Here is a 20,470-nt window from a genome sequence, read left to right as displayed (position 1 = left end):
AACAGCGGGGCTAATAATTCATTCATGGGGGCTAATAATTCTGACTTTAACAGTTTATACTAAACGTGACGAAACTTGTTTTTGCTAATAATGTTTTTCTTTTAATTGACAAATCTCTCATTAACCATAAGTTTAATGTTTGTTTTGTTTTCTTAATAATTGGTGTAAAATTCAGATTACTTCTCTCTTTTTGATCTTTACAATTTTTTTTTTACTGGAATACCATATATATTAGTATCATTGCATATTTTCAGAGAGAACACCACACATTTTTAAATATTTAAACATAAACCAGATGCAGATGAAAAAAGATTGAGGCAATCAATAGCAGTTTTAATTTTAATTTCATTATTTAGAAAAATGTCAGTGTTGTCAGTTAACTGAGAACCTTTTACTTCTGTCTCTAAAATTCTATTACCTCAAAATCTATCTCTTTTGATATGCAGGGCCATAGTTTGTGTTAACAGTAAGAAAAGAAAGGGTGAAATATAGGACAACCTTGACGTACTGTATGCTCCTCTTGATTTCAAATCTTGATGTTTTTCCATTTGATAATTTAATTTAGTTTAAATAAAGCCTTTATAAAATAATCTTCAAAGCCAAAAAATAAGAGTCTTAAACATAAAACTATGATCAATTGTATCAAATGCAACAAATAAAATAAAACTATTATCCAAAAATTAATTCATTGTAATCAATCAAATCTAAAATGAGTCTTATATTACTGGAAATGTGTCGCCCTTTCATAAATCCTGATTGACATACATCATTAATAGGGTCTTTCTGCAAATACAAGCAAATATTTTTGGGAGATTATCATTTATTTGCGGGCATCCGGGAGTGTCTATGCATTTCAGGGATACTCCCGCAACTTCCGGGAGACTTGGGATGTCTGAATTACTCACCTGCTGTTCTAAGTCTTTGTCTACCTATATACTCCTCCAAACCCACACTCCACCCAGTGGTCAAAAACAGCATTTTAACAAACATAATGGCTCTTACACCCCGGCCCCTAATTGTACATGGCAGGTAGACATAACAATTCAACAATGTTCATACAGAGAGCCATTAAAGCAACACTATAAACATTGTATTAATCAATTCTGTGTAGATGTAAAATTTAACAGTCTTTACCATCAGTCCAATATATTTCCATGCTGTCATACAACAGACAAAGTTTTGTCACAGGTCTCTCAAGTACACTGGTTTTAGTTTGTATTCGCACAGAACGAACAAGTCCATTTTTATCTGGAAAAACCTCCAGAATTCGCCCCATTAACCAAGACCCTCGAGGGGCAGACGAGTCCACAATGACAGCAATGTCAGCAGGAACAAAGTTTCTCCTTTCCTTATTCCATTTCTGCCAATCTTGAAGCAAAGGCAAATATTCATTTGTCCATCTTTTCCAGAATAAGTCAGACATATACTGGACCTGTTTCCATCTCCTCTTGCTGTATAATTCAGATTTATCAAATAATCCAGGTGGTAATACGTTTACCTTTCATCTGAAGAAGATGGTTTGGAGTAAGTGGCTCCAAATCATTAGCGTCATCTGACAACTTAGTTATTGGGCGATCATTTAGAATGGCCTCAATTTCACATAGGACAGTATGGAATCCTTCATCATCCAAAATCTGCTGATGTAGGATGGAATTCAAAATTCATTTGACCATTCTAATTACACGTTCCCAGATTACACCATAATGCGAACCTCCTGGAGGATTGAAACTCCACTGGACACCTTTCTGGAGCATTGCCCTTTGAATCTTGTTTTGATTCCATGATCTCAGTGATTCCTTTAATTCCTTTTCTGCGCCAACAAAGATGGTACCATTATCTGATCTTATTTGAGTTACTTGCCCTCGTCTGCAGATAAATCTTCGAAAAGTGTTGATGCATGAATCAGTGTCCAACGAGTAGGCGACTACCATATAAACTGCTCGACTTGCCATGCAAGTAAAGATGACTCCGTAACGTTTTACAATAAAGCGTCCTCTTTTAACTTCCACAGGACCAAAATAATCCACCCCAACATTCGAAAATGGAGGCAAATTGGGAAGGAGTCGTTCCTGCGGCAAGTCTGCCATCTTCTGCTCACATTTCTCAATCGTCCTCCTACTCTCAAAATACAGTCTTGATAGACAGGATCCAATTTATACAGCTTGCTGTCTCGGCTTATTTTTAAAACAGGTAAAACTTACAGTTTTTTTTTTAAACTGTTGCCTTTGACTGAACACAATAATAGCTACTTCAGCTTCGTTCAAATCCTGCTTATGGCTATGATTTAGTAATAATTTTTATTTATTTTTATTATGTTTTTAATGAAATTGGTCTTACAGTTCATATTTTCTGTAGTATATTTATTAATTCTGGTACTTTTACCATAAACCAACATCTCAACCATTTGGTAGAGGCTGATATTTTAGAAATAATGTGATGTGTTGAATAAAAATGCACGGATTGTGTTAACTAGTGACATTAGGAGTTGCAATCAAAAAAAATTCTATTGCTTTTGTCTTGGTGTGACAGTTAAAGGGCTTTTTGTAATAAAATTTTGTCCTTTAATACAGCAGTCAGATATACGAACTGTGCCCTTAATTTGACCTGCTCAAAGAAAACACTATTCCTGGATGTATCAAACAAAACTCATGCACAGAAGACAGCACGAGCATTTACAGCTAATAAACTCATGTAAATATTTTCCGCCTACTTTTTGAGAGATGACAGGCGGGTCTTACACGGCTATGATTGGTTATTGTCCTCAACAGAAAGGGCTTTAGAAATATAAGCGCTGTTCACCCATGGCGGGAAGAATACGCGATTATCACAGGTAATAGACACAGTGGAGAAAACTTGGCACGCTCATGTCTGGATCCACAGCTTTAACAGCTAAGAAGAGAGGAAAAGTTACCTTACAAACTGGCCAGCGGGTCAAATGTCCAAAGTGAGAGAGCGAGAGAAAGGCAGAGGTGAAGTTTTACAACATTTCTCCCTAATAGTGAACTAGCGGCTGGTATGCTGTGCCGCCTCGCCCTCGCACCTCCGTCCTCCGCCATAGTATTGCGACATCGCTCATAGGAGATAAATGACGTCATCACGTAATAACTGGGTATGACCTATTACTGAACTGATATCAATCATTTTGACACCCCTAGTAACGAGTAACGATGCAGCACATAAAAAATCTATCGGAGTAAAAGTATTAAACTCATGTAAAATATGTACTTAAGTAAAAGTGGAAGTAGGAGAAAAAAATAATACTCCAGTAAAGTACAGATACTGCCTTTTAGTACTTAAGTACAGTAGTGAAGTAGTTCTACTTCGTTACTATACATCTCTGCATGAGTGCTATTTACACACATGTTCCTCTTGACTTCAGGATCATCTGCTTTGAGAGTAGAATCAAATATTTGTGCTGGCCATTATTCCACTGGTTTCCACAGATAACTTGGTCCATTGATCTATTCTCTGTTTGTTACCAGCTGGTCTGCTTTCAGACCTCTGGAGCAACAGTCTGCTGGATTTTGAGACGTATGTAAGTATCGCCACTGTAACGGTGTTGTAATTTCTCTTATTGCAGAGATCCTGTTGGCGACAAAGGTAAGAAAACGTTTGTCCTCATTTTTTATTTATTTGAACACGGACATACTGTCTGTCCAGAATACTGAATCCACCAATGGAAACTGCAACTCTGCCCTTAACATTTTGTCCACTCGAGCAGCAAGCACTCTTTTAACCATAAAGACCACTGCCTTTGGAGATTTGAGGGTAGCAGATCATCCTATCCACATCTTATCCTACATAACTCTTGCAGGAGAATTTTTGCCTTAAGAGTGAATGGTGCCAAAAATCCTTAAGGATCATAAACAGAGCATACCTTTGACAGAACACCACACCTGGTGCAAGGATGATCTTTGCTAGTTATTTTAAAATTGAAAGTGTCGGATTCAACACACCACCACAAACCAAGAGCTCTTTCCATTGGCAACTGGTCCTCGTCCAGATCCATCATTTTTATGCCCTGGGCTCTTTGTTCTTCAGGAACACTTTGTAGCACAATATGGCTATTGCTGATCCATTTTGTTAACTGGAAACCTCCTGCTAAGCAGACATCTGTGAGATCCTTGATCATCAAGATGGCCTCTTCCTCAGAAGGTACACTTTTCAAACAATCATCCATGTAGAAGTTTGTGTGAATTGTGTCAATTACCTTTTCAGGAAAGTCAACTTTTTGTCAACTGCAGTACGTAAAGCATAGCAAGCACAACTTGGGGACGACACAGCACCAAACAAATGCACTTTCATCCTGTATTCCACAGAGTCCTGATTGATATCACCATCTGGCCACCATAGGAAACGAAGAAAGTCAGTATCTTCTGCTGCAACTTTAACCTGGTGAAACATTGCTTTTACATCAGCCATAAATGCAATTGCCTCTTGTCGAAACCTCACAAGAACTCCCAACAGTGAATTTGTCAGATTAGGACCCTGCAGAAGCTGATCATTCAATGATGTACCTTTAAAGGCAGCTGCAAATTCAAACACCACTCTTAATGTTTGCTTCTTGGGGTGATAAACCCCATGGTGAGGGATATACCAAACTTTCCCTTCATCCTGTTTTAACTGATGTAACGGTACTATTTCAGCATAACCGTGTTGAATTACCTCATCCATGAAATCTTTATATTCTTGATGGAAAATCTTGTTTATTTAAAAGTTTCTTTTCAATCCAATTAAGCGCTGTTTAGCCACACAAAGGTTGTTTGGCAACATGGGAGTTTCCATCCTAAAAGGAAGATTCAATTTATAATGTCCATCTTGAAACTCAATTGACTTGCTTACCTTTTCCATAAATGCATGCTCTTCTCTTGACATTTCCTTCTTTTCAACAGCATTCTCATTAAAGTCATGATTGTATTGTTTACTGAGCATATCCTCCAATTTTCTTACAGAAATCCTGTTAACAGTCACACCTGAACATTTGACCTTATTCCTGCTTCCTTGGAGTGGTCCATTTACAACCCATCCCAATAGGGTTCAAACTGCATAAGGTCCATCTCCATTTCTGTTTATAACCTCCCAGGGCTCCATTACCCTGGAAGCATTTGCTCCAATTAGCAAATCCACATCAGCAGGAATTTGAGGAATCTCAACACCTTTCAGATATGGCCAATTTTCCAAATCCCTTTGAGTGATAGTGTTGTCTCTGGATACAGGCATTCTTTCTTGAGTGAAGACTTCTCGAAGACTATAAAAGGTGTCATCAAGAAGGTTAGACACTTCCAATCCAGTCAAAACCGTGCTATTAACAGCCATTTGATTGCCCATTGTTTTCAAAACAATATTAGTTTGCTTTCCCTTTAATTTCAAACTGTGCATTAAGCGTTCTGAACAAAATGTGGCAGAACTGCCAGGATCCTAAAATGCATAGGTTTAAATTACCGTTTGTCCCTTACTGGATTTGACTTGAACTGGTACAATTGATAATGCACAGACTCCATCGTCACTGGCCACTGTTTGACCACATGTTGTAAGTGCAACATGTGCACTACTTTAAGATAAATGACGTTGTTCTTGAGTGCACACTTTTGGCTTGCTTACCTTTTCCTAATGAACGATCGACATGAGGAGATGTTGGAAACGCTATCATCTGGATTAACATCCTCTTGACATACCCTTTCATCAACACCAGAACACGAAACTTGACTTTCAGCGCTCAACCATTTCTCAACATCATCTACAAACTCATCGAAAATCAACATTTTTCCATTGAACCATGTTTGTTGTTTTTCCTTTTCTTCACTGGGCAAAAGAACCATCACGGAATTGTGCATTTCCTTTGTTTCGTCTCTCAATTTGATGAATTTCTCAAAGGAACACTGCACCTTTTCAAATTCTTGGTTGGACATAAAATCCTTTATAATAGCCATTAAGTTCTTTGCCTTGCTTAGTTTACACTTTTTTGTCTTTTGCAGAGTTTCCAATTTTTCCAATAATGCCTAAGAAGTGAGCCTAAGGAGCCGCTTTTCCCTCACATGCTCTGTTTCAACCTTCTCAAACAGCACAATAGTCTCTGTCTGTTCACAGGTAGCCGCACCATCATCATCACAATTCATTAAACTCATATTTACAAATTAAAATCATTTGCCTCCTTAGCAACTTTAAAACTTAAGCAACCAATGCATTGGATTTACGCTATTGTGTGCACACAAAGTCATTCATTAAGTAGCGCTACACATACCTTTGTTTCATTCATTCAGTTCATCACGGCTGCTCCTCGAGAAAGTCCATAAATGATGCATGATGATCCACAAAGAAGCCATTTTTTTTGACAAATGTAGTGACACAAATGACCATTTTGTCACTTGAGGTGTTGTAGGGTTGTTTCTGACGCGTGAGATCTCAACAAACGAATAATCTTCCAAATACTGCTTATCAGGTTTATTTTTTTTAACAAACAGTTCTTACTGTTCCACTCACAGTTTGGTACATAAATGCTCATAAAAATTACATTGAATGCCTCCACAAAGATCTTTCACGGTCAAAAAATGTTGTGCTTCCCTCTAATTACACACCTGCTGTTCTAAGTCTATGTCTACCTATATACTCCTCCAAACCCACACTCCACCCAGTGGTCAAAAACAGCATTACAACAAACATAATGGGTCTTACAGACCTGAATGGTGTATTTTTGTCTGAACAATTTTCCCTTTGAATGAACCTGTAACGAGGAGTCTGACACAGAGGGATCCATTTGCAGTATATTTATTAAACACAGTATAATAACAAGCACACAGTAAGTACTGGTGTGCAAACTCACATCAAACGTAGTAATACTGGGTCGATAGGCTGGCGGCTGGCTGTCAAAGATAGTGATAGCAGGCATGGGTCAGAGGCAGGCGGCGTGGATCAAAGTCGAGGTAAAAGGCAGGGTTAAGGGCAGTCAGCAGGCAAGGCAAGGCAAGGCAAGGACAAGAAACAGTCCAGGTAATAATGGGGAGGTCAGGCAAGGAGATGAATGCTCAGTAATGTCAGCAAGGCAGAACAAGACTTCGCACTAAAGTGATTGTTTGGGCTGCTTATATGTGTGTGCGTGGGTAATCAGTGAGATGTGCTGCTGGTGTGTTGCAATCAGTGTTTGAGGATGACGTAATGTTAGAAGTCCGGTGATGGTGACCTCTGCTGGCCAGCCACGGGAATGACTGGGACCAAGTCGGTGACAGAACCTCTCAAAATTGCAGCACCTGCTGCGCGATTACTCCCATATGACATCCATATATCATCCCCTCACTGGCTTTTCCAAGTTATAGTCTGACAAGGATGCAAGTGTTTCTTGAATAAAATAAAAATAACATTTAAATTTCCGAAAAACAAAACAAAAAAATGGCTTTCGTTTTTTAAAACTGACAAAACTAGCAACATGCTGTAATATCAACACCTAAAACTTGCCAAAAAAAAGCAACCACGTTTCCTGCACCTCATAATATAACTATTTCTCAAACCAGCCAACACTAGTTACTTAAATACAGATAATCAAATAATAAACAAAGATCAATATTCATAAACTAAATTTTGTGTTAAATGTATAAAGCAAATGACGACTGCATTTAGAAATCAGATCTTAAACGCAGTGATTTTGTATGGGATGACAATTAACCGGAAACCCTGGGGCTGGCTGACTGAAATTAAAAGTCTGTGTGCTTATAGCCCATTTGTTAACTGACCTTTGTGTTAAACATTTTCAACTAAAAACTTGAGATTATAATGAATGTTTTATTTTATGAGAGACGTCTCTACCACATACAATCTTTTAGAAGGACTCATCCCTATGGCTTAATCAGCTTGTTCTCAACCACATTCCTTTTTATTTTAAAATAATTTTTATTATTCTGCTAATACTTCCAAACATGCTTTTTTGTTGTTGTTGTGTTGATGCAGATATTGAATTATCTATAGATCAATGCTTCCATCATTTTAAAGACTGATATGTCTCTTTCAGTGACACAAGTCAGCAACCAGGGCATCATGTAGAATGCAGTTTCTCACTTGTATATATTCATAGTGCAGAAATATCACAACCACAGCCATATCACCCTGCAGCCCAAGACCAGTTATTCACTGAAGCTCCACCAAAAGCTGGTGTGCGGTGAGCGAACTAGCACCATTGTCCTGTGGCTGCCATCGCATCATCCAAGTGTATGCTGCACACTGGTGGAGGTGAGGAGAGACCCCCCTCATGATTGTGAAGCTCTTTGGGTCTATGGTCATACACAATAAATGTGCAATATAAATACACATTCCTTACTGCTTACTATGTCCAATCCAGCTCCTGGAGGACCACAATATTCTTTTTTTAGCTTCTTTCATAATAAAATACACCTGTACTAGTTAATCATGGTCTTACTAGGCTTAATGCAAACTCCAATTCTAATTCAGCAAATAAATGGACAAAAACATGACAAACACAACAGTTCAATTGACACAATTTTATTTCAGTTCAACAAAACATTTTTGGCAGCAACACTGCAAGACACAAATATTGCTGCCTCAAGCTCTGACACTAGACATTAGTAAGAAGCAAAGGACTGGAGAGGTGGTGAGGCCACTGGTGTTAGCATGCCTGGCTAATCAGCTCTTCCTGCATGACCAGGACCGGGCGCTCATCCTCCATATCTGATGCTGTGATCTAAAGCAAAACAAAAACAAAATCAGGTTTATTGTCCTCAAAAAAACTGACATTTTGAAAAGTTTTTGTAGATCATAGGTACCGTAAACCAGTCGTGGAGGAGAATCTGCTCCAGTTGTATCCTCTCGCTGGGATCGGGATGCAGACAGGCATTTATGAGATGACTGCATTCTGAAAGACAGGATTATTGTTTGACTATTACTTTAAACATCCTTTACATCTCCTGATGGCATTTTGGACAGCTGAGCCAAGTGGCTTTGTCAGACAATTTTTTGTATGATTGTTACAATTTTTTCAAGTTCTTACCACACGACAAGGACGGCAGATACCAGAGCCAGTGCTGCATCTTTTCCCGATCCGTGTAGTCTGGCATATATCCACACACCATAGTGTATAGCAGCACTCCAAGCGAATACACGGTTGCTGGCCGTGCCAAGTATTTGCCCGTTTCGAAAAACTCCGGAGGGCAGTACATCTCTGTGCCTGGAGGAAAGAGATTTGCATGTCTGAGTTACAACAGTTTGTTTTTACTGTATTCTGCAGCTTGTGTGTCATGACACTAAAGTTTTAATATTGTACATACCACTAAATGTGTGGTACTCTGTTTCGTGGAACAGGTTCCCACAGCCGAAGTCAATCAAGGTGACATCCATGGTGTGTGTGTTGATTATTAAGTTCTCCAACTTTATATCTCTGTGGAATACTCCGCGCCGGCAGCAGGTCTCAGCTGCCTCGATAACCTGGCGCATCACATACCGAGCAAACCTTTCTTCAAAGATGTTGCCACAGCTCTCCAACAGCTTGAACACACTCAGGCATGGTGAAGGGCGCTGCAGGACCATTATATAATGGTCTGGAAAGTCCTGCCAATCCAGCAGATCGATTATGTTGGGTGAGCTGGGACCCTTGTTTGCCATAAGTGTGAGGCCGATTTCAAGCGGTACAAGTTCTGGAAGGCCAGGCTAGTGGAAAGAGTTTTTAGGATGGTTAAATTAAGGTGGTGTGCACAACATGTTTATAATTTGTTTATTGAGAGATAGTTTGCTGTCTATGATTAACACTGTTGAAAAAATAAAATAAAAACAGAGTTAGAGGAGATGAGTCTACTTACAACGTAGAGATATTCCATGCCCTCCATTTTTTTGGCAAACTTGATTGCCACCTGATCAACAAAACAGAATATAACAGTTAGCACTGGATTACATCAGGCTATTCAATAATCCTTGTTGAAATTCTAGTCATGAATTTGTAGCATGTTTGGTCAAGTTGACCATTTATCAAGCACTCTAATTGTGTTACAAAAGACAAAGCATAACACATAAATATAGTTTGTTAGGTTAATCATGCAAAAATATATATAAATTTACCGGAAGACCATCATGGGCACGGACACCAGCATATACGGCACCAAATCCTCCTTCTCCCAGTAGCTCACCCATGTTGTAGGTCCAGCACATGCCTGTTCAAATATAATTAGTTTTAGAGACAGATTCATATTCTACAATGCAAAAGTAAAACTTTATTACCACTTTATACACCATTACGTCACTAATACATAATGCAGAAACATCTAATCCTTTCAAAAAGTGAAAGCATCAAGCAGCCATAATTAATATGAACTTACTCCCAATAACCAAGACCATGTCTTGGCTTGGGTTTTCTGCCAGAGGACACGCAGTTTCTTCCTCTGACAGATCATCTGGAAACTCCTGGATTTGCTCGTCAACAGTGAAGAGAGGAATTTCAAAACTACTGTTGGGAGTGTTCTGAGGACCATAACTCTCTACAGAAGATATGGTCTCCACTGAAGTTTGATCTAAAGAGGAAAATACAACAATTATATATAAACACACAAACATTTCAATACTGCTACAAATAATACATTTATAGTATTTACAAAGACAAAACTGAAGAGTTCAGATACACAAACATCTGCACATCTGAACATTTGAACTCTGCAAATGTTTAAAGCTATGATGATCTTCTTTAATGATTAAGTTCAGTAAACACAAAATATGAAGAGATTTACCATCAGTAGACGTTTCTTCCTCCAGCTCCACATTCTCACACTGTTCCTGTATTTGCAGGTCAATGATGGAGGAAGGAACCTCAAGGCTGTTAGGAGCTTGCTGGTAGTCATGATGCTCAACAGCGTTTGGGATGTTTCCTACTGAGGTTTGATCTAAAGAGGGGTACATACATTCAACATTTACTTTAATTAAAACACACAGAAACGTTTCAATCCTTTTACAAATACATTTGCAGAGACAATATTTTAAAGCTATGGTGATCATTTTTATAAAAAAAAAATTTCCAGTCACAGAAAAAATAAAGGGATTTACCATCAGTAGAAGGTTCTGCTTCGGTGACTGGCTTCACCTTCTCACTGTCCACCTGCTCCACCTTTTCACCCCTTCCAGTTCTTGGACGTGAAAAGCGGAACAGCTTTCTCCAAAAACTCGATTTTTTCTTCTCTTTCTTTTTCTCCTTTACCAAACTCCCTACTCCATCTTTCTCACAAGGAACAACACGGCTCTCATCAAGCTGATGGTTTTCGTGACGAGGCGTGTCATTATTTAACTGAAGTGGTATACTAGGATGTAAACTGTACACACACTCCGACTCTGTCGCTATATTCAGACAAGAAATTCGCTGACCCATGATAAAACAAACGCACTGTCTCACTGCAAACTACCCACTAAAACTAAATTAACATTTCACTTTGACGTTCTAATTATGACATCAAATAAAATGTCCTTGAGATCAATTTGTTTTGTTTTAAAATTTGCTGAACTACATATTGCATACATAATACCTGACAATTCTTATAGTAATGCCTAAAATAAAGCTAAAATAAATATTAAATCATATTATAAAGGTAAATCTACTTGTTTTAATACTTGTTCAAACACTTATATAAATATTTAATTCCGTACTTCTGCAGTATAATGCTGCGTCGCTAATACTTTCTTATTGGTTGTATTCTCTTTCTCAACCACTTGAGGGCGGCAAATATCATGGTATCTGAACAGAACTGATAGTCCACATTACTTCATGATCTCAGTGGGAGTAGTCTACTTGAAGAGTTTTATTTCTTTTTATATGTATATTTAAAGTATAAGAAATGAAGTCAGAAATGAATTAGAGTAAAGATGTGTGGATGGGATTTAATAACATAATAATTTGAATCTACTGAATAAAGTATTGAAAACATGGTATTTTCCTTTCATTTTCCTTATAGGTTAGAGGTAGGGTTGTAACGGTATGAATTTTTCACGGTATGATAATCGTCTAAAACAATACCACGGTTTGACGGTTTCGCGGTATACGGTATGTTACAAATGTTACAAAATAATAGAACAGTGAAGCAAATTTGACTTTTTCCAAATAATATATTTTTAGTTACTATAAACAACACCACTTACAATGAACAAATAAAAAAATAAGAAAATAATAAATAATGTGTCAAAGTCCAAATAAAGTCCAAATAAACATGGTGCAAATCCTCAGTAAAAAATAGATATAAATATTTACTATACTATAAATAGTTACATAACGAAACTAGATTCAATATGGAACATCCTTAGGTTTTATGTGCCAGCATGGATATGGTTGTCTATCGATATGGATTTGGATATGGTTGTCTGCAATGCAGACAAACAGCTGCATCTTCATTTGCGTCTTTTGAAAACAGCAAGAGCAGCAGTTCGTCTTTGCTGTGTCACTGTTTTGTCATGTTTCTGTGCTGCTGTGCATGCAAAAGTACTTAGTATGAGAATTATTTCATGCAAAACTTTTTTTTTTTGCGTTTTATTTAGCCGCGCATAAATGTATGCCTATCTCTCATTCCGTGTTGTTCAAAAAGCTTGGTCCACAAACAAAAGCGAAACCTACGCTTATTGGTTGTGATATAGCGAGTTTGAACCAATCTGGGCATGGAGGAGGGACAATGCATCAATGTATCATGTCTGATTTGTCGGGAGACACAGTGACGAGCGTTTCTTTGTCAAATCAGCGTTGTCAAATGTTGATGACGTAACCGCACTGATTCCGGAGCCTCTGAAAGTCCGCGAATGTTATGTGATACAGCACTGGAAAGCTGAGATTCTCTTCTTTATGCCAATCTTTGAATTGTATGAATCGGATCAGCGGATCAAAAGTTATTAAACATTTAAGAGCAATACTTATTTTTAGCCGCGGGCGGCTGTCTCGGTCTTTAAGGGTTAAAACCGTTGATATGCAATTGTTCATGGTATGATAATCGTGCACGTTCAAATCGTGGTAAACCGTCATACCGGTATATTGTTACAACCCTAGTTAGAGGTCGTGTGTTTTTCAGGAAACAATTTTAATTAAATATAATATATTTCAAAATGTTTGTTTGAATTATGAAGCTCGGCCTGGTTTTGATCTAACTTGTAATGGGTGTTGTTATGTATGTGTGTCTTAGCATCAAATATTAATTTATAGATCGCACATACTTCTGAATTAAATCAGCCACGCATGTTAACATTTTACCACCACTCTTTACTTCTCTTGTGTGTATAAACTCCATAACATTACAAAACTTCCCATCTTGCCACCTGTTTCCCGTTTTAAAGACACAGATGCAATTATAGTACATGACATCCCCCCCCAAAGTTGAATAAAGACTATCAATCTAAGTTGTCTTACTCTTACTCAAACACAACATATTTAAACATTTAACTAGTAAACACTAGTTTTTTGGTAAAAACACTTTTTTTGGTAATCTTCATTCCTTTTTGGGCTTCTCATATGAGGCATTTTGTTCACACTCTGTTGTAGACACAGGTCTAACTGATCCCTCTAGCAGTTTCTTTTGATTTGTGTCCCCAGAACAGCCGGCATCTTCTGCTTTTTTGTTACCCTGGCTGTCTTCTGTTTCTTTCTCCACATATCTCTTCACAAATGTTGTATTGCGGCTATATTGATCTCCAGTTGGTGATTCGACAGTTATTTGGTTTCCAGCTCTTCTGATTACTGTGTGAGGTGTTGCACTGAATGGTGTGGTAAATTTATCAGTCTTGTCCTGTCTGATCAAAACTCGATCTCCAACCTCTACACATGATTGTTGTGCTTTGCTGCGTTCATCTGCGTACAGTTTGTATTTTCCTTTTTTCTCAGCATCATAGTCATGAACTTCGAGATCTGTATCCACAGATGTGAGTTCAGGTAGCTTGCCTCTCATTTTCCTTTTAAACAAGAGTTCAGCTAGACTTTTTCCTGTTGTGTTGTGTACAATTCCTCTGTATACTGTAACATACCTCCTGAGTTCCTTTTGCCAGTCCAGTCCCTCAGACTGCGCAATTCGAATACGTTTCATGATAGAGGCATTTTGACGCTCAACTTCACCGTTAGCCTGGGCCCATTTAGGTGTTGTTTTCAGGTGTTTAATTCCATTCCCTTCACAGAAAGCTTTGAATTCGTCTGACCTGAACTGAGGTCCATTGTCTGATTTGAGTGTTAAGGGAAGTCCATGTCGGCTAAATATGCCCTCTAGGCTGTCAATCACGTTTGAAGTTGTGGTGGAGGTCATTAAATCATACTCATAATACCTGCTATAATAATCCACAACAACCAAAATTGAATGTTTCTAAGGAAAGGGCCCCAGCAGATCCACTGCTAAATCTTGCCACGGTCCATCAGGTAATGGTAAAGGTCGTAGTGGCTCTGGAGCATTAGGACGAGAGACAGTTTGACAGCCATGACATGATTTACAGTGTTTCTCAGCAGCTCTGTCCATGCCAGGCCACCATACTTTGGTTTTGAGATGCTGCTTAGTTCCAACTATACCTAGATGTCCCTCATGGGCAAGTGCTAGTGCTCGTGCTTGTAATGCTTTTGGAAGTACAATACGTGTTCCATGTGTGATGGTGTAGTGCAGCTGATTGATATGAGTAACCAAAATGTGATGGTGCTGTGCAGCTGATTGGCATTGACATCGGCCAATCGGCACGTAGCACCGCCTTTTTAAACCTGATTGGTCGGTGCTTGGGATACGTCACGTCCGACTCCGACGCACTGGTTTGGGTGTCTGTAGCCGCGGCTACAGGTAGAGGCTCTGCGCTCGTTCTGAATTTTGTAAGTTGTTTGAATCGACCCACGTTAAGCTCTCTTTTGGCATTGTTCTAGTGCATCGTGTGGCGGTGGCTTTTCCCTTGGCTGTGGTGGCTGGATGACTGTTCAGTTGCAGGTATGTGATGGCTTTGAACTGGCTGAGTAATGGGGTTTAGCCGCATTTTAACCTGCGTGTTTCATGCTGTACAGCTATTAATTCCGGCACCTCGCTGTATTGTATCGACCAACGCGTGATTAGAACGTGTCTGAGTGTGCGCCCATTGGTAAGTGAAGCACGTATGATATGTTGTGATCATTTAAAGGACCATGTTAATGGGCTTGTTTGCGCTTTTCCTCCTTAGGATCCTCCCTTTTCCCCTTTCTTTCTCTCTTACATCGGATCTTCCTCTGGTATCATTTGCTTACTAGCTCCCGTGTTCATCGCTATTGCCGTGGTTACCGGAGACCGTCTGCAACTGCTGCTAATGCTAACGGCGGCGTATTGGCTGCCGCTTGGACACCACCAATGCAGCTGCTAGCAGGGACTGCCTGCAATAACTCTTAGCGTGCTGCTTTGTGCTCCCCTTCATTCTTTCATTTGTTTATTTGTGTTGGATAATTGATTTGTCAACATAAGCATTCTTCTGTTTTTTTTTGTTGTGTCTTTATTTATGCAAAGTATTGATTTTTGTTTTTCGTTATTAAGAGTATTCTTTTGTGAGTTTAGTCTTATTTCTAGTAACAGTTAATGTTGGGTCTAGTGTAGGTCAGATGGTGTAAATACAGCTGCAGCTATCTTTCAATTAGATCATGTAAAGTAGGTGTTGACCTGATTGACCCACTTATTTGTGTTTTGTTGGTTATTGATTTTTATTTTTATTTATTTCAGGAACTGAGGTTTCCCCCGGTGGATGACGGGTCACTTTCCACTGGTGGTGGTGTTTCTCTATCGTGTGCTGTGGACACTGAGTGCGTGATAGCGTGATTTTTGAGTGCACTGTGGTGTGTGCGTGTGCTGGGGTAAAGTCTGTCCACTCGTACCCAGTCAGTGGGAACCTCCAATCCTGGTTTGGTTTTGTTTATTTATTGTTTCTTGTGTTTAATAATGAAGTGGGAGTTTTTGATGTGTTTTTAAGAACCGTTTTATTCCAAATAAATATTTTTGTACTTTTTCATTAACTCACGTCTCTGTGCCTTTCTGGGAGAAACGAACCTGTGTCCTTTTTCTAATAGTTGTTTCCCTGGGTAACTCCTGGGGTGGCGTAGTCGGTTATTTTTATTTAAAAAGATTTAAACCCTACTCTATACCCTCGTCACATTCTGGCGTAGTCGGCAGGACTCCCCCTCATTGTGTGCAGAGACGTGTGTTTGTTTTTGTATATTTTCATTTTTGTAGGAATTGAATTGCGGCAGTCTCCCTCCCCTATTCTTTTTGGTGAGTCAACAAACGTTGACTTTTCGCTTGTACGTTGTAGCAATGGAAGATGAATTGCGTGAGTTAAGGGAGTTGGTAACTCAATTAAAAGCTGATAATGAGCGACTACGGCAAGAGCAGGTGCCAGCTGCACTGCCGGGTCCATCTAATATTTCTATTCCTGTTGTTTCAGATCCTCCCCTCATTGATGCTGGTCCCTCGTCAACCGAACGATTTGTTTTCGTTCCTCGAGACCGTAAATGTCCAAAATTCAGTGGCCGGTCCGGAATTGACATCAATGAGTGGGTGGAAGAAGCAGAGGCTTGTATGCGTCTTCGCCATTTGTCTTCAGCTGATCGGGCATTTTTCTTGTTTGATCACCTGGAGGGAGAGGCAAGAGAGGAAATTCGTTATAGGCCACAGAGTGAAAGGGAGGATCCAAAGCGGGTGATTCAGGTATTGCGCGATCTATATGGCTGTACTAAGTCTTATGTAGCTCTTCAGGAGTCATTCTTTTCCAGAAGACAGCAGGAAGGGGAGACTTTGGTGGAGTTTTCCTTAGCCCTGATGAGCCTTCTGGAAAAGGTTAAAGGTCAGTCACCTCATGGCATGCCTAATGCAGAAATTTTACTGCGAGATCAGTTTGTGGAAAACGTTAATGATTGCACCCTTCGTCGTGAACTTAAGCAGTTTGTTCGGCGTCAACCTACTGCCACATTGGTTGACGTACGTGGTGAAGCACTTCGGTGGGAAAGAGAGGGCATGCCTGGGGGAGCGCGGGGCCGAAGTCAGTCTGTTCCATCAGTTTATGGTATTCAGTATGGGGTGCAGGGGAATCGAAGTGTTAGTAGTGGGGCAAAGTCTGAAATGACTGAATTGCGGGACATGTTGCTGAAGCAGCAGCAACAATTAAATCAACTAGTTCAAAGTATGTCTCTGCTTCAGAGTTGTTCACCCAGTTTGCCGCCACCTAAAGTTAACCCTGTTATTTGCAGAAGATGTCGTCAGCCAGGCCATTTTGCGAGAAATTGCGATGGTGGGCGGATGTCGGTCCGTGCACTATCAGCCCAAATAACTTCTGCTTTAACAAGACGCGAACAGTCATCCTCCAGCCAGCCGTCGGAAAACTAGTTCCCACCAAGTTACAGGGCCATAACTTGGTTGGGAAAAGGGTAGGCTCTAATAATCATATGCCGTGTTTAATGTCTACATGTCCGAAGCTCGTTGTAACTATAGGTGGGGTTCAGGTCCCTTGTTTGGTTGACACCGGCTCCATGGTGTCCACCATTACTGAGAGTTGTTTCATGACTAATTTTGGGCTGTGGGGTCAAGAACAGCTTAGATCATGTCATTGGTTACAGCTTAGAGCTGCAAATGGTCTTTCAATTCCTTATATTGGTTATTTGGAATTAGATATAGAGCTTTGTGGGCGAGTAGTTTCAGGCTGTGGCGTGCTGGTTGTTAAAGATCCTCCTGGGGGCATGTGTGCACAAACACCTGGTGTATTGGGTATGAATGTGTTGAGCCGCTGCTACCAGGAGCTATTCGGCCAGCATGGTACAGGCCTTTTTGATTTACCGGCAGTATCACAGGCCCCTAGTTTTATCTTTCAGGCCTTACAAAATTGTCATCAAGCTGGAGTTCAGCCAGTTAAAGATGCAGAAGGACAAGTCAGAGTGCGTGGACGTCGGGCGTGTCGCATCCCAGGTGGCACTGTAAAATTTGTTGCTACAACTTGTTCGGTGCAGTATTCTGGTAATGCTGTACTGTTTGAACCTCCAATTTCTGGTCTCCCTGCAGGTTTGCTGGCCTCTCCTGCGCTCCTAAAGGTGGATGGTGGTACGGTCTATGTGCCCATAGTCAACGTGGGCACTATAGATGTGGTATTGTACGCCAGAACTATTGTGGGCCTTGTGAGTAAGGTTGATGTAGTTACGTTACCCCCAGAGGTCGCAGAGGTAAACATGGTGGCCGCTAGGGTAAGTGCACAGTCTTCTCCTTCTGTGCAGGAGCAAATAGCCACTTTAGACCTGTCAAAACTGCCTGAGGTAGAGCAGGGTAAAGTTAGGGCATTGCTGTTGAAGTATTTGCCTGTGTTTTCCAGTTACGATGGTGATTTGGGTTGTACAAACCTGATATCTCACGATATACCATTGTTAGATGAGATCCCTGTCAGGCAGCGGTTCAGGCGCATCCCTCCGTCTGAGTATGAGGTGGTAAAGGCACATATCAACCAACTGCTAGAGACCCAGGTGATAAGAGAAAGTTCCAGTCCTTATGCTTCGCCCATTGTCCTGGTTAGGAAAAAAGACGGTGGTCTGCGCATGTGTGTAGACTACCGTCGTTTGAATGCGAAAACCAGAAAGGATGCATTCCCTCTACCACGTATTGAGGAAACTTTGGACTCGCTGGCTGGGGCCTGTTGGTTTTCCACCATGGACCTAGCCAGTGGGTATAACCAGGTGCCTGTAACTGAGAAGGACAAGCCTAAGACTGCCTTCTGTACCCCTTTTGGCCTTTTTGAGTGGAATAGGATGGCGTTTGGACTGTGTAATGCCCCAAGCACCTTCCAACGATTGATGGAACGGTTGTTTGGGGATCAACAGTGCCAATCCCTCCTCCTGTATTTGGATGATATTATTGTCTTTTCCTCCTCTATAGATGAACATATGGCACGGATGGAGGTTGTCCTGAGCCGTCTGCAGAGGGAAGGGTTGAAGGCCAAGTTATCCAAGTGTGCTTTCTTTCAAAGGGAAGTGCGTTATTTGGGTCACGTTATTTCGTCAGAGGGGGTCTCTACCGATCCAGGTAAAGTGGAGGCAGTGGCCAATTGGCCTTGCCCGACCAGCGTTACCGAGTTGCGCTCATTTTTGGGGTTTGCTAGCTACTACCGTCGTTTTGTGGAGGGGTTTTCCAAATTGGCTGCCCCCCTCCATAGGCTGGTGGCTCAGCTTGCAAACCCAAAACAGCGAAAGGGCAATGCCCATGACTTTGCGGCTTCTTGGTCCACAGAATGTCAAAGTAGCTTTGAGGGGTTGAAAATTAAGCTAACTAGTGCTCCAGTGTTGGCCTATGCTGATTTTTCTCTGCCTTTTATTTTAGAGATCGATGCCAGTCAGGGAGGCTTGGGGGCAGTCCTCTCACAGGAACAACAAGGCAAGGTGCGACCGATAGCATATGGCAGCCGCAGTCTTAGGCCCACCGAGCGTAATCCATCTAATTATAGTTCAATGAAATTGGAGTTTTTGGCACTCAAGTGGTCCATGACTGAAAAGTTCAGGGAGTATTTGTTAGGCCAAAAATGTATAGTCTTTACTGATAACAACCCCCTTAGCTACCTGAATTCTGCCAAGTTAGGTGCAATGGAGCATCGTTGGGCTGCTCAATTGTCCGCATTTGACTTTGAAATAAAGTATAGATCGGGTAGGAGCAATCGTAACGCAGACGCTTTGTCCCGGCAGAACTTTTCCAGTACAGGAGAAGTTCAAGGCCTGTGTCCAGGGGTGGCTGTTCCAGCTGTGTTGCAGCAAGTGGCCCCAGATGGATTGGTGACCCAGGTCAATCAAGTTACCGCCTTTCCCTGCCCCTCTGGCAGTGACATGGGTGCTCTGCAGGAAGCAGACACAGTCATTGGTGAGGTGTTGGTGTTTTGGAGGCGTAAGTTGCTCCCTACCTCGGAGGAGCGTAAGCAGCTCTCTCGCTTGGCAGTCATCTTGCTTCGCCAATGGGGCCGCCTTGTGGAAATTGAAGGGGTGCTCTATCGGCGTGTGTCACGGCCGGATGGCGGAGAGGAAGTTCTCCAGGTGTTACTACCAGCCGTCATGAAGACTGAGGTCTTGACCCAGCTGCATCAGCAGCATGGACATCAGGGGGTTGAGCGTACTTCCCAGCTGGTTCGTCAGAGATGTTACTGGCCGGGTATGTTTGCTGACATTGCACGCTGGTGCCAGGAGTGTGAGCGCTGCCAGTGTGCTAAAGGCACCCCCTCTGCTCCCAGTAGTTTTATGGGACATCTTCTGGCTTCTCGGCCTAACGAGATTTTAGCTCTCGATTTCACTTTGATGGAGCCTTCAAGATCTGGCCTAGAAAATGTGTTGGTCATGACTGACATATTTACAAAGTACACCTTAGCTATACCCACTAGAGACCAACGGGCCGAGACTGTAGCCCAGGTCCTTGTGGCCGAATGGTTTTGTAAATTTGGGGTGCCAGGTCGCATCCACTCCGACCAAGGTCGTAATTTTGAGTCCACTTTGATTCAGCAGCTGTGTGGGTTGTATGGAGTTGTAAAG

The 20,470-nt window shown here is 40.9% G+C and overlaps 1 protein-coding gene across 1 annotated transcript; it reads right to left on the bottom strand.

Annotated features, from left to right (window-relative positions):
- Positions 1 to 8,472: 8,472 nt before the first annotated feature.
- On the bottom strand, positions 8,473 to 11,987 carry LOC137496096 (serine/threonine-protein kinase pim-2-like). Its single transcript, XM_087261308.1, has 9 exons — positions 11,029 to 11,987; positions 10,716 to 10,868; positions 10,311 to 10,502; positions 10,054 to 10,145; positions 9,798 to 9,848; positions 9,270 to 9,648; positions 8,993 to 9,169; positions 8,769 to 8,857; positions 8,473 to 8,686 (listed from the first exon to the last, which is right to left on the bottom strand). Exons 1-9 carry the CDS (start codon positions 11,345 to 11,347, stop codon positions 8,612 to 8,614), a joined length of 1,527 nt encoding a protein of 508 aa, XP_087117434.1. The 5' UTR covers positions 11,348 to 11,987; the 3' UTR covers positions 8,473 to 8,611.
- Positions 11,988 to 20,470: the final 8,483 nt, after the last annotated feature.

Source organism: Danio rerio, chromosome 7 (genome assembly GCF_052040795.2).
Source record: "Danio rerio strain M-AB ecotype USA chromosome 7, GRCz13ab, whole genome shotgun sequence".
NCBI classification, from domain to species: domain Eukaryota; kingdom Metazoa; phylum Chordata; class Actinopteri; order Cypriniformes; family Danionidae; genus Danio; species Danio rerio.
Note: the sequence above shows the minus strand (reverse complement) of the source record. Positions and strands in the feature narration are given on the sequence as shown.

Coding starts and splice junctions, on each gene's coding strand:
- LOC137496096 (XM_087261308.1), bottom strand. CDS start 11,347: ATGGGTCAGCGAATTTCTTGTCTGAATATAGCGACAGAGTCGGAGTGT. Junction 9,849..10,053: donor GTGCCCATGATGGTCTTCCG/GTAAATTTATAT, acceptor TTTGTTGATCAG/GTGGCAATCAAGTTTGCCAA. Junction 8,687..8,768: donor TCCTCCACGACTGGTTTACG/GTACCTATGATC, acceptor GTTTTGCTTTAG/ATCACAGCATCAGATATGGA.